The sequence below is a fragment of the Anabas testudineus genome, chromosome 11 (assembly GCF_900324465.2).
Source record: "Anabas testudineus chromosome 11, fAnaTes1.2, whole genome shotgun sequence".
NCBI lineage: Eukaryota > Metazoa > Chordata > Actinopteri > Anabantiformes > Anabantidae > Anabas > Anabas testudineus.
Genome location: NC_046620.1, coordinates 12790231 through 12804188, shown reverse-complemented (window position 1 = coordinate 12804188; position 13958 = coordinate 12790231). Strand labels below are relative to the sequence as shown.

The 13958-nt window shown below is 40.5% G+C and overlaps 2 protein-coding genes across 4 annotated transcripts in view; one reads left to right on the top strand and one right to left on the bottom strand.

Annotated features, from left to right (window-relative positions):
- The first annotated feature begins 3760 nt into the window (after positions 1–3760).
- Positions 3761–5997, top strand: abitram (actin binding transcription modulator). Its single transcript, XM_026349023.2, has 6 exons — positions 3761–3945; positions 4065–4116; positions 4962–5091; positions 5212–5288; positions 5370–5439; positions 5544–5997. The coding sequence occupies exons 1-6, from the start codon at positions 3855–3857 to the stop codon at positions 5679–5681; spliced, it is 558 nt and encodes a 185-aa protein (XP_026204808.1). The 5' UTR covers positions 3761–3854; the 3' UTR covers positions 5682–5997.
- A 661-nt stretch (positions 5998–6658) lies between these two features.
- Positions 6659–13958, bottom strand: part of ctnnal1 (catenin (cadherin-associated protein), alpha-like 1) — a 40957-nt gene continuing 33657 nt past the window's right edge. The window contains exons 11-19 of one of the 3 annotated variants that reach the window (XM_026349019.1): positions 13200–13350; positions 12177–12214; positions 12038–12088; positions 11522–11676; positions 11132–11180; positions 10527–10583; positions 9026–9151; positions 8099–8182; positions 6659–7576 (exon numbers count right to left, since the gene is read on the bottom strand). In XM_026349019.1, coding sequence (XP_026204804.1) covers positions 7412–7576; positions 8099–8182; positions 9026–9151; positions 10527–10583; positions 11132–11180; positions 11522–11676; positions 12038–12088; positions 12177–12214; positions 13200–13350 — 876 coding nt within the window. In that variant the 3' untranslated portion in view covers positions 6659–7411. The remainder of the gene's footprint in view (positions 7577–8098; positions 8183–9025; positions 9152–10526; positions 10584–11131; positions 11181–11521; positions 11677–12037; positions 12089–12176; positions 12215–13199; positions 13351–13958) is intronic. The other 2 variants (XM_026349022.1, XM_026349021.1) reach the window with 2 other exon arrangements.

Sequence of the window (13958 nt, the reverse complement as noted above, 5' to 3'; positions counted from 1 at the left end):
GAAAAGGTGGGCAATAAAAAAAGACAGTAACCAGGTCAGAGAGTCAGTGTAAAATGCATGTGTCGAGTGGACAGAATTTAATATGTGATTTATGGCGCCAGATCGGCTAGATCAGTGACTCACAACTACTGGAACATTCATCCTTAAAGCAGCTTTTGACGTTTCTTTAAACTAATTCACAACACTTTTGCTTATAGTTGTTGAAATCATAGCTCGAAGTTACAACAGTAAGCAGCGAGGGGGGGGGGGGGGGGGGGGGGGGGGGGGCAGTTTAGACCACTTCCTTTTGTTTTCACACTTGAACTGACATCACTGACACCAAATGAAATCCGCTTTTGTGTCTATCAAATGCAGACTTTCAAAGAAAACCCAGAAAAATAACTACTGCAGTTTTCTTTTTGCGGAATAGAGATGATCATGACCTGCAACTATAACTGCTGCCAGAGATAATTAATCCCACATGTTGATAGATAAGCAGTCTAAAATACAGATCTTTTTACTGATATTTATCTGAAGTAGATATCTAAGTGACAGATTCTGGTTCTGCTATCTGTAAATCACTGTGTTGCTCATTCAAACCTCTGTGGAAATGCAAGAATCCACTTTCGGGTGGAGAGTTAGATATGAAGGTTGATATGACATCGGTATTTTTAATGTACGGGAACAGCCGTTATTTTGATAGTTTAACTTAAAAAACTGGAAAACAATCCTGTATCTCTCCAAAGCAGAGCAAACTGTTCTCATCTCCACTTGCTTCCACATTGTGTGCTTCAATTTGTTAATATTAAAAACTCATCAGCAGAACAAAGAGGAAAAATAATATCACTTGGCTGTCAATTACATCTGTTTTTTGTTGCTATGGTAACAAGAAATCCCCTGTTCCTAAAGGCAGGACAAAGTAGCATGTGTGTTTCCCTGCTTTCAACATTCAGTCTGATGTTTTCAGTGCCCGAGGCCTCGCTGCCTTTGGCGAGAGGCCAGAAATAACAGAAAAGATCAGACATGATTGATTGCCCCTTTAGCCACTGATTACCACAGAGAAAGCTAATAATAACTTGACATGGGACCAGCTTATCACTATGATACTGCTTCACTGCAGACAGGGCATTTATAAAGCTCACAGGACCTCCGGATTCAAAGAAAAGGTCATGAGCTCTGGGGTTTGTGTTGATATATGCTAACACATTCATTGACAATAGACAGTTTCTTGCTTTTCTATCTAGACTTTTCAAGGGAAATCTTCAACCTCACTGCATACCAGCGAATCAAGATGATTTTAATGTGCATTTTGGCAACATATGACTGGAACTGTTTAATGACAAATGCAGGTGTGTGTGTGTCTTGTGATGCTTTCCATGAGGGAGCCGTGCTGTATTTCTAAATGCAGCACAGCTCTCTCCACTTTCCTCGACATTTATTAAATGATGAGATGCTGAGAGTGATGCTGGATTGCATGCTATTCCCCATCTAGACAATGAATTGCTCAAAGTGTTACTGATAGCCTGTCTGCACGAAACACTTAAGGAAAAGAAATCCTCATTCTTGCAATAATTCTCTCCATCTGTAAAGCGGCAGAGAAATATCTCATCTGTCTGTCTTGCTAAAAACACAGCTAACTGTGCCATTACACAGGAAATCCTCACTTTTCTGCTCTGCAACTTTACTTATGCAAGTACCATCCTAATGAGAAGGAGATGTCACAGGTTTTCTAAAAGCCGTGCAGGTATTACTGTGATTGGTCAGAGCTTCTCGCTTCCCTTATCAGGCTTTTCTCTGGCACAAAGGGCCATTAACAGAAACAAGCTGGACACCATCCATGTGGAGGGAGAGAAAGCTGGAGCCAAACACACAAACAGCACGCATGAGAAGGATAGCTGCTGCTACAGCTGACGTGGAGCTACACGTGTGCATTGCACACACACATACACACACACACACACACACACACACACACAGGGCGCTGTGCAGCTGGAGACACTTGAGATGGCTGTCTGACAGCCAGCAAGTGAACCTCAAAATTGAGTCTTGAAGAATGAGTGTTTCATTCCAACAATATGCAGCAGTTAAAAAGGTTTTGAAATGTACACAGAGTGACAGCTACACATAAGCAAGGAACAGACTAATAAACACATACTCTGTTGCAAATACCAACATCATGTGAAGTAACCTGGTAGTTAAAAGAATATACGGGTCATTTTCCCTCTAAATCAACAATCTGATGGCCAAACATCCTTGTGAACTTTCACAGAATGCCTACTCTGACTAAGGATCCACTGTGTGAGACATAGTGCACATACCATACATAATATCCATAGTCTATGTTGCTACTACTACTGCACCACAGCAGGGACCCACTGAGCATCTACTTGCTGCTCTAATGTATTTCTGAGGTGTGATTAACCAAGAGTTAAATCATGCTTAGGATAGTCTTGTTTATTGGACATGATTATAATCTAAGCCTGATGCAATATTTGATTGCATATCTTGAGGTACTCCATTTTGTGTCCACTAGTTCCACAATGGTTTTGGGTTTCATATCTGAATTAAATGCAGACTACGGCCTACCACAAATGGAGGAGTAATGGAAAAACTCATTACGATGGGTCTCGACAGCAAATCTTTCCAGGACTTGGCAATGGTAAGTAGCTCCATGGAAAACTCATTGTGCCCCCAAACATCAGCTGAGACTGTCTTGCTCTTGCACTCTCTCTCAGTTATGTGACCAAGATGAAGTCATCATATCTTAATCTCCCTTGAGCTGATGTAAATCCCAGAAAAATGTTCCCTTTGCATTGTCGATATTGTACATGCAGCACATCAAGCCAGATATGTTGATCTGGGTCAGAGAGACAATATTTTTCAGATCCAATGAGGGGGAAATCACTTTATTCCTGCAGTCTTTATTCTCTCTCAGACCTCTTCATTACATAATCCAATGGGATCCAGAATGAGCATACCTTGGTTATCCACCAATCTCCAATTTGTGAGACTCTTTAGAGCTAAGTGGAAAACACAGCACATGGATAATAAGGTATGTAGATATACCCACAATATGAAGAAGGTCTGCATATTGATTAATGTCATCCAAAGAGTCTGCTTGTGTGTTCATAAAACACTGACCATACCTTTTTCTGTAGTTAGCAGTAGTCTGACATCTTGTGGGAAAAGTGTAAACTGTTCTTATAATGTAGCCCATGCAGTAATGTAACAGCTTCCATGAGCATGACCAGATTAAGCTACAAGCAATTGCTTTGGGGCCTTGTTAAGTTCTGTTTGTGGTTTAACAATAACTTTATTTAATAATGCTTTTGACTCAAGGTCCCTCTGCAGGACAGATTGACCATACATCAAATCAGTTCTGCGTAAACTACCATCAATTAATCCAAATACCATATTTCAAATGACACAATAAAATTGAGTCTTTGGAGTTATGAGCCCAGCTACTCCTGCAGCATGCTCAACACTGGTAATCCAGTGTTGAGCATGAATGAAAGACACAAGGGTCATAACTCATCATTCATCATAAATCTGTGCTTAGTGCCAAAGAGCGGTTTGCTAGAAGAATGGCCGTGACTGTGAAGTTGTGAAAATACAAGTCAATGACACTGAGATGAGAAATAAAAAATAAGCAAACAAACAAAAACAACAAAAAAAAAAAAAACAAAAACAAAACACGTGGAACCACTCTCTGGTGAAGTTGTCGGATTGATTTGAAGCACGGACACATTACGGTGTTACACAATTTACTGTCCGTCCAGAGTGGATTTAGATGTGTAGGGTCGTGTTTCCGTGAGGTGAAGTAGTGGACAAGCTGAAGCTTTGCAGCTAATTATTGTTTTTGTTGGAGACAGTGAATGTTTCTGATGGACAGCAAAGAGCAGAAAGACACAGAAGAAAATGCGCCTTCGGTTATCGACAGATATTACACCCGTTGGTACAGAACCGGTAAATAAAACCTGACTTAGCTGTTTGGAGGCTAAGTCAGCTAACATGAGTTGAACTTGAGATATCACTTCAGCATAACTAAATTGAAAATGTCAACATTATTGTCTTGTCTTCTTTAGACTTGAAGGGGAAATCGTGTGAGGACCACTGCATCCTGCAGCATTCAAACAGGTAACAATTAAATTTGCATTAATTCTTCGCCAAGATCTTGTTTTGATGATGGGAGAGTCAGACCGCTGCACATAGTCTTCTTCAGCACATCCCAAAGATTCTCAATGGGGTTAAGGTCTGGACTCCGTGGTCCATGTGTGAAAATGATGTGTACTGCTCCCTGAATCACAATTTGAGCCAGATGAATCCTGATATTGTCTTCTTCGGATAACCTGGTCATTCAGTGTATTCAGGTAGTCAGCTGACCTCATTCTTTGGACACATAACGTTGCTGAACCTAGACCTAGCCTACTGCAGCAACCCCAGATCATAGCACTGCCCCCACAGGCTTGTACAGTAGGTACTAGGCATGATGGGTGCATCACTTCACTCTCTTCTTACCCTGATGCTCCCATCACTCTGGAACAGGGTAAATGTGGACTCATCAGACCACATGACCTTCTTCCATTGGACAGTTCTTAACCCAGTTTTAATAGTTTCATCAATCTCCTTAGGTGTTTTCTTTTCTTGATTCATGCCAATAATTTGACCCTTCTGAAACAGATTAACATCTTTTCCACGACCACAGGATGTGTCTTCAGACATGCTTGTTTAAGAAATGAGAAGCTACTCACTGCATCAGTTAGGGTTAAATAACGTGTTGTCAGCAGAAACATATTAATCCATGTAGTTTTTATTTTTTTGGACGGGCAGTATATATGTGCTGTAATAAATACTGTTCTATTTTGAGACTGGGGTAGGAAAACACTACTGTGTGTCTTGCATCAATATAGTTTTGAAGCTCTCTTTCATGAATGAACTAGTTTGAAAAAGTGGAAAAACTTTGAAATGTTTGTTTTCTGCAGAATATGCGTCATCACGTTAGCAGAGACTCACCCCATCCTTCACAACGGACGTACAATCAAAAGCATCAATTACCAGATCAGCACTGGCTGCAGTCGGCTGAAGAATAAAGTCTCTGGAAAGTCCAAGCGGGTACATTTGTAAAGCTGCACATGGTTTTAGCTCATATGCCCAAAGTTGTATGTGTGCGCTTTTACATTTTTTCTAAAGCCCATCTTGACCTTTAATGCCTGTCATTTTCCCCCGTTACAGGGAGGTCAGTTTCTTACTGATTTCGCTCCTCTGTGTAGGATAACATGCACAGATGAAAGTGAATACACAATATACAGGTGAACTAATAGTCTATTTTCAGCACACATTCTGCATTCTCAAAGTATTTATCAGTTCACATAAAACTATCCTCTTTTCAGCTGCATCCGTGGCCGTCTTCTGGAGGTCAATGAGAATATTTTAGAAACACCTAGCCTCTTGCTGGACAAGGTAAATGGGATATATTCTTCCACTGTAGTGTTACCCTTATCGTGCACACCTGCATCTATAAAAATAACCAGTAATTTAATGTTTCCTTTGTCAAATTTGAACAGCCATTCACTGAAGGATACATTGCTGTCATCCTGCCAAAGTTTGAGGAGAGCAAGAGTATAACAGAGAATCTTCTGAGCAGAGAGGAGTTTGAGCGTGTTGTCTCCAAACGAAGTGTTACAGAATCACAATCCTCCTGACAGGACTCTGTGGTCAAGTTCAGACTGTTTGGAAGAGCTCCTCTTCCTTCAAATCCCACCAGGTTGGTTAAACACTTTCCTGGAAAGTGCCATTTACCTGGCGTCACTTCTGATAGACTTTCACATATAACTCAAGCATTGCACTGTGCCTTTGTATTACTATGTTCATTTTGAAAGTGTCAGAAAGCACTCACCTTTTGAAGTGCTCTATTATTTGGGAAGCATGACAGATTATTTTAGTTCATGTATCTTCAGTTTGAATTATTTTTCTAGAATATCATTAAAAACAACCAACACTGATTTAAGAAAAATATTATTTATTTTTGTGTCACTTTTATCTGTCTTTCATTTGTCAAAATAATAGATGGTCCAAAACTAGATCTATAATTTCTTCACATCTGTAGAGCCACTACAGTACCCAGCATCCGTAGCTGCTCTCACACTGTGCAGAGCATCTCTAAAGCTGTATCATTTCAATCATTATCACACCCTGACCTAGTACCAAAGTCATTACTTTAGGATATATATTTATGATTCAAGTACCACAATATACATGCCATATACCTTAATACATGTTAGCCTTTTAGGCAGCTTCACTTGGATAATCTTCATTACAAGTACACTTCATGGCTCCATTTGACACAGGTGCCAGCTCACACTCATCATTCGTTTCTTTTGTGAGGGGGGGGGATTCAAAGAGTATTAGCAGTATACACAGAACATGTTTGCTGACTTTTTGGTGAAAGCAGGCCCAATCCAAAAAATATATGTCCAGTGAATAATACTGGAAGGAGAGCTTGGTAGTTCCTACTAGTAGTAAGCTGAAGATCACAGCATCTTCACAAGGACAGTCATATTTGGCATTATAAAGGTGTTTTTGCATTTCATTACTAATATGGCACACGGGGAACATTCCATAGCAAATGGTCTGGAATTTAGACATTAATTATATGGTGTGATCGACTTTTTAAAAATACTTATTAATCCAAAGTGAGACACTGACTACAGTGCCAGTGATGGACAGAATGTACCACTATAGCTAGCATCACATAACAAGAACTAACATTACAAGCCTATGACACAGTGACCGTAGGGGACAGGAAACACAAGGCAGTGGCGATGATGGCATCATGCATGGTGGATTTTTAGCCATTTCACTATGTGTTTTTTCCCGCTTTAGGTTAAAATGTACAACACGTTTACTGTACACCACAAAGCTAATAGGCTTGGTACACATAGGCACATAGTGAAGACAGATGTATGGCTGAACTGAGTATGAAGTGGAGTTCTTTCCTGCTGTGCAATTGCTCTACAGCCAGATAAGTGATAAAAGTGACTCCAAAATCAGCGCTCTCTCTGAGGAGACTGACTGCTAGTAGCAAAGTCTTAGTGTTGGCTGATTGTCTCCACCTTGTGGAGTAGAGAGGAACTGGTACTTCAGGCTACAAGCTACTGTGGGGTAAAACTGCCCATAGGCACAGGGAGCATGGATCTGATTTTATTCCTCAGTAAATGTTTTAATTCATCATCCAGACAGCAAATATAAACCCTCACTGATCCAACAGTACTTGGTACAGTCAGAGAACCATCTTAATCTGTGGCCCATGATGATGATGATGATGATGGTGATGGGAGTGAAAGATTTCCTGGATTACTTGGATCTTCTCCAGAAAGGTGACGTTGTCTACGTGCTGCTCCAACTCGAAAAAGGGGAGTGGCTATTTCCTGAATTATTTGCTCTCCAGGAGGTTGAGACCAGCCATGTGCTGTTCCAAAGATTTGACACCAAAACCATTGGTGTTTTTGAGAGCTCCTTCCTCTTTGACAGGTGTGGCTGCATCTCGCCTCTCTCTCCAGTCCTGTGGGGAAACCAGACTATTCCTCTCTGATTTGTACTGCAAATGGCCAGTGTGGGGAGAAAATAAATAGAAAGACAACAAATGTGAAAGCATTTCTAACAACAAACATGTAATAACCCCCCCAAAAATTAACTTAAATGTGCTATAATGACATAATTAACTACCTATATTGTCAAAGAGATTGGTTTTAGTGCTGAGACTCCAGAGAATTATCACCCTACTCTGCATTTTAGTTTCAGCTCATTGTTTTGGTATTACAGTTTTACAACTTTAGTGTTTCAGTTTACTCTTGAATGCCTTATCTTAAGATGCAGCAAACAGCTCTTCTATTAATATAAGACTTACATTCACCAGGTGGCCAGACACATGCATCTATATGAATACAAATATTGCTCTATGTTATTATATTCAGCAGATAACAAGTCTGCCATATCCCTATGTCAGTGTTTTTTTTACACTTTGCCTTAACTGCCTTCAAGTGGCCCAAAAAAAACTCGGTCATTGCAAGTTTAATCATCCTTTGTTGGAACTACATTAGCATTTCTCTTGTTCAATCACCTTTCTGTTGAGCTTGTTACAAAATGGGAGGAGGGAGAGGACCACAGTCAGTATGCTTCTGGTTGTCTGAATGGACGAGTCCACCTAGGGATAAAGAAATTAGATTATACATCTCTGCTTAAGAAGGGGCAGCAGAGATAAACATCAGGTGCAAACACATACAAACACAATCCAGCAGCCTACAAACCACAGCCACACACACCATCCCCATCTAAACTGCTTTTGACGTTTCATTTTACATTTCCTCATCAGTGCCTTACCAGTCATTGACAGACACTCTACTTCTCTGTCTACTACTGTTAGTGATGAATGATCAAGTGAACATTAGGATGGAGAGGCAGAGAAATGGGAGCCAATACATATCAAAGAGACACTCATTAATCAGCAGAGAACATGTTATTCTTCACCCTGTCCTTTTGATTTCAACCTTCGCTTTTATTACAATGTGACCTAAGGCAGCTCATCCCTGCCCAAGATGCTCATTAATTCCTCATAGATGTTCATTAATCTAGCGCCCTGGGTTCGATAATGCTGTTACTCACAGATCACTCAAAGAATATGCAGTAGCCACTAATGAAGCAACGGGTTTCAGTCATGCTTTATTGTGCGCTCAGTGCTTCATTGATGCCTGTCTGTTGTTGGGGAAGTAGTTTGGATGATATGAATGCCAATTACAGCTTTACAAAAATAAAAATAAAAAACATACAAACAAAACAACTACTACAGAACGTCGTTCCGGAAGTATGTGTGGTTTTACTGATTTAATGTGTATCAAGCAGAACAGGCTCAAGGCAAAAACACTGCCAAGAAAAACAAGAACACTAACTCATCTGTAGATTGTGTATCGATTCATTTTTAATAACTGTACACACAAATAAAAATGAATACAAATACACAGAAGGACACACACAGGCGTAGTGTAGGTACCTTCTGGAAGGTGGCAGTCTTGCCCTGTACAGGAGTCTTAGCCCCCATCTGCAGCTGTTGGCACAATGCCAGCAGTTTCTCCATCTCTGTCATCACTTCAGACCTCTCCTCATCAACCAGCTGGAACTGAGAGAAAGACAGAAAAAGAGAAGGAGATGTTTTGCGGGACAGCAGAGCATGTTTGTGGCGGTTTTATTTGCAGACTCTGGTTAATGCGCACAGGATTTACAGCGCCTGTGTTCAAACTAAAATTTAAGCATAAAAAAAAGAGGAACAAAGAGGATAAAATAAATTTATATGTAATGTTGCTTGATGTAAACCATCAGCAACAGCCGGGTCATGATCTACTGCTTAAGTCTGTTATCCAGCTGCGTTAATCCCCTGATCTCAGTCACGGGGGCCATCAATCAGATACAAGTGTGCACATGGTCACAAATGACCTAACAACACACACTCTTTTCTTAGTGCTATTGATGACTCACAAAAGCACACGAAACCTCTTAAACCTCAATTAAAAATTCTCAAGCGTTTTTTGCATAAATAGCGTCATAATTTGAAATGACTGTGTGCTGCAAGTGTGTTAGGAGCCAAAATAACTACGGGAGTAGAAGGTGAGACAGAGCCACATTAGCGGCAGTTTGTTTGATGTAATTAATCAGAAAGCTTAAGCAAGTTGAAGAGCCGGGCCTCTTTATTATGAATTAGTCCTGGGCGTTCGCAGTCAACTCCTCCGCCCTCGCCCCCTCCACACGTGCACATGTGCACAGACGTACACACCGACAGACGCGGCAGTGACAAATGCTGGTCGTTAATGGCTGTCAAAGAGAGTCTCTAATTAAACTTGGAGGACCTGGGGAAGAAGTTGGAGGAGGGCAAAGGGATGGAAGGCACTCGGGCTACGTTTGTTTTGCTGGATCCCAACTTGGAGGAACAGAGGATGGTGAGAGTGTATGACAGCCTTAATTTCCTGCTCTCGCTGTGTGATTTATAAGGTGGATTTGGCACCGTGACATGCCAGAATGTGTGATGTGGGTGTGTGTGTGAGAGGCGTAAAATAGGAGGAGGCGCAGGTGGGTGTATGTGTCTGCATACAGATGGGTTAGCAGTAAATCCTGTTCAAAGAATATAAAGTTTTCTTTTGTCTTTGATTTCTAAACTGTTTGTTTTTAATATATTCCAGTGCACACATCTTCTTTCTCTTATGAAATGCACATAGATTTGTTTTTTCTAAAATGCTTAATGTCTGGCTACACATTGTGAGCTGTTGAGTGTTTAGTAGTGAAGATATATTGGCTATTTGAGGGTTAAGATTTGTTTTTTGTCTTAATGTTCAAATTAGGGTTGGGGCTGGACATTTCATTTTGGATGGATGTTGTTGTGGTGGATGGGATTAAAGTAAGGAGATAAAGAATGATTTATGTAAATGGCAGTCCTCACAAAGATATATATGTACAAACGTGTGTAAATTCGAGAAAGAGAGATTTATTGCATTAGTGTATACCTGAGCAGAAAACGTACGGAGAGATGAGCACAGCTGGAGCCCCTCTTCAGAGAGCACCTGGAGAGTGAGTCACACAAACGACAAAAATCAAAATACAAAACACAAATACAATCAAGACTATAATTCTTTTAGCTTCCACCAGGAAGCCTCTCAATAGTCAGTAAATATTATGAGAACTCACTTTTTCTTATCAGTACGCTTTCCCATCTCTTTCCCCTCTTATGCGTCTTCCTCTCTTATCTGCTGTGCTCAACCCGTATGGAATAAATCCTAGCTGACATTTTGGGCCCTGATTCTACAAATCACTGCACATTACTGTCAATGATCCCAATTCAATAGGATACGTCCCTCTGTGCAACCTTCTTTGTTATCATTCTGTGTGCCCAAGGAGGCTGAGAACAACGCAGTATATTTCCATTATGTTGATAAGTCCCATTCATTCTCTATCTGATTTGCAAGACAGAGGTGGATGAAGGGAAACTGGCATTTACCGACCTACTGATATGCTAGCCATAGCATATTTTAGGTTTAATGAAACTAAAGCTGCATTCATTTACAACGTCGACATATGGTTATGATTCGACAGCGGATATGGACAAACATACCTCAGCTTGGTGAAAAAGATCTAGTGTTGTTTTCAGCAGTCCCTCTCCCCTGGAGAATCAATATGGGAAATACAGAAAAAAAGAGGAAAAGACACATGATGAGCAAGATGGACAATCACAAAACAACATCACGAGGAAACAACAAAAACTGCAATTTGGCAGAGATGCAGCAATTTTGTTGTGACAGTGAATCATAGCCATGTCAACTTTGTCTCGTGCCCCAAACTAATGATAACTGGGGGCCATTTAATTTACACTGAGCTTCTAAAGAGACTCGTGGATGCTTAAGAGGCTTTACAATGCTGAACTCGAATGTAGGAGTTCATCAAGCTGCAGTTAGCACTTCTGAGCATGTACATGTCTTTGTATTGTGTGGTACCGTTTGCCCACCTGGTGAACAGATACATGTTGTAGGCCATACTGGCCAGGCTCTGGCTCTGTCGAACAATGTCATGTTCTGGTTCCTCCCACTTTTCTACTTCTGTGTCCATGTCTGATGAGAGCAGACGAAGCTCCAGGCCCAGCTTGGCCATGCTGGTTTGCTCCTGCACACACACATACACACACACACACACAAAAAAGAAACGGACACACATGTAATTCTCTATGTGGAAACCTGGCGTATAATACATATCGTTTTAGAAACGTGTGTTTCGTGTTAGCGTACGGGATTATTTTGATTGATTAACACATTCAGACGTTTTACAATCAGAATAATCCTGCTTTCCTGGTGCAGTGCAGCATGTGAAAAACTGCTGGCCAGCAAAATTGCAGCCTATTACCATACGAGCACCATCAGTTCTTCGAGCAAGTGACACAAAGTTTCCTGGAGATTAATATGCTGCTGTCAGAACAGGGTTCAAGATGAGAAGTAATGTATTGTGCTGAGTTTATGGTATATACTACCTCTGCATCCAACTTGACAGCCTTGGCAGTCTTCAAGTTAGCTGAGTGTTTCTGTGGGAAAAGAGAATTGCATTAATAAGAGGATTACAAACTATTGTATCATTGGAATATTCATGAGGATGGATGATGTGATAGTTACCCCAGGTCTGGGCAGTGACAAATAAGGTCTTTTATCTCCTGGGAATAGAGAATTATTGTGATTATTATTGTGTTTTATAATGTACACTTTCAAACAATTAGTGTGGTTCAGTTATGGATATTCAAATATGAGGGTCATGAAATAGTTTTGCTTTTATCACTGGTTCCCCTTGACACATTTCTACCTTTCATCATAAACACAAGCTGCCTGGTTCATTGCAGCCCACTACAAGGACAGCATGTTTATGAGGAAAGATTTGGATAAAATATTACCAAAGATCTCTCCACAGTATCCACAGAACTGATTTAAAGGCACATTTTGTATTGACAGTACAGTAGTGTGACTGATGTGATCCCCTCACCCAGTTAGCTACACTTGAAAAATATTTACTGCACTTTATTTGAGAGCCTGATTCTTAAAGGGCTTGAAAATATGTCAAAACATATTTCCTCTGCCTTTGAGATTTCTCCCACTCACCGTGTGTGAAAACACAGGCTTGATAGCACCTAAATCCAAAACCCCCTGATACAAACATACATACCAAGTGGTCACTGACAGCAGACCAACAAGAGCAAATATATACCTAGTAACCATGAATTTGAATGAATTTGAGACCAAGTCAGTGATGATCTAAACAATTTGTAAAAGGGACGGTCTATGTCTTGGATGTTTAAGCTACCTGGAACAATAATGAATAGAAAGGTAGTACAGAATAAATGAATGCATAGGTGTTAAAAGGCACTGACGTTGTTCCTTTTACAAAACACTTCCCACGTTCCATGATGATTAATTTTTAAAAAGATATGTTCTCTGTGCTTTTATTCCGGCTACTGAAGTGTTCAGGGGCAAAATGATTCATCAAGGTTTTTTAACAAAGAACTTGATGCTTTCAGGCTCAAATCCTATGCACAGCACAGCTCACCTGCGTTTGCTTCTGCTGCTCGCTTTTTTAAAAAGACTCTCTGTTTCTCATGCGTGTGCATTAGCTAAACAACAACAACAACAACAACAACAAAAACGCACCTCGCTTGCCTTCAAAGACATCATTGATCTCTCGCAGCAGCAGGGCCATGTCACAGAGCTGCGACTCCCAGGCCTCGCAGAACACCTCCAGGTTCTCTTTGGCGATCTTGCTGGATGGGTGGAGGGCCAGCGTCTGGGCTGCTGAGATGATCTGAGAAAGAGTGCGAAGAATTGTAATGGGGCAAAAGAAATCATTAAAGGATGTTCATCGAATTGCAGAGAGGAACATTTTATAAGCAACCGATGGAAGACCAGTAAAATGAGTTCACTCTCTTGGAGCTCACGTCTCTATTAATCCCATTATTTTTAAAAAGCAAAGGCAGATAGGAGGCAGAAGTGACCCTGAACAACTTCAATGTTACTTAATAACAATATAGTGCTATAAATAAGGATGAAACACTACCTGATGGAGCAATAATGAGAACACATCTCCAGAACTCAAAGACAAATACTGTGGAATCCTCCAATTACCGCTATATAATTTACCACAATATGTAACTAATATTAAAGCTAACTAAGAAAAGTCAAGTTTGTAGACACTGGAGTTAAAAAAACAGTTTGTGATCAATTACAAAAATGCAGACTTGTTTTTGTTGATTTAATTCAGTCATTGATACAGTCACCCATCTGCCCTTTAAGGCCTTGTGGTTTACAAAATAAAGGGATGATGGTTGATAAGCACGATGTGTTATCCTGTATCTCTCATGCACCATATGTGGAGCCGAGCTCAAGCTTGCAATATGTGTGAAACCACACTCT

What these genes read in the sequence shown, in the direction of transcription:
- abitram (XM_026349023.2), top strand. Translation starts at nt 3,855, where the DNA reads ATGTTTCTGATGGACAGCAAAGAGCAGAAAGACACAGAAGAAAATGCG. An exon ending in CACCCGTTGGTACAGAACCG is followed by an intron (nt 3,946 to 4,064) that starts GTAAATAAAACC and finishes TGTCTTCTTTAG; the next exon opens with ACTTGAAGGGGAAATCGTGT. An exon ending in CTAGCCTCTTGCTGGACAAG is followed by an intron (nt 5,440 to 5,543) that starts GTAAATGGGATA and finishes AAATTTGAACAG; the next exon opens with CCATTCACTGAAGGATACAT.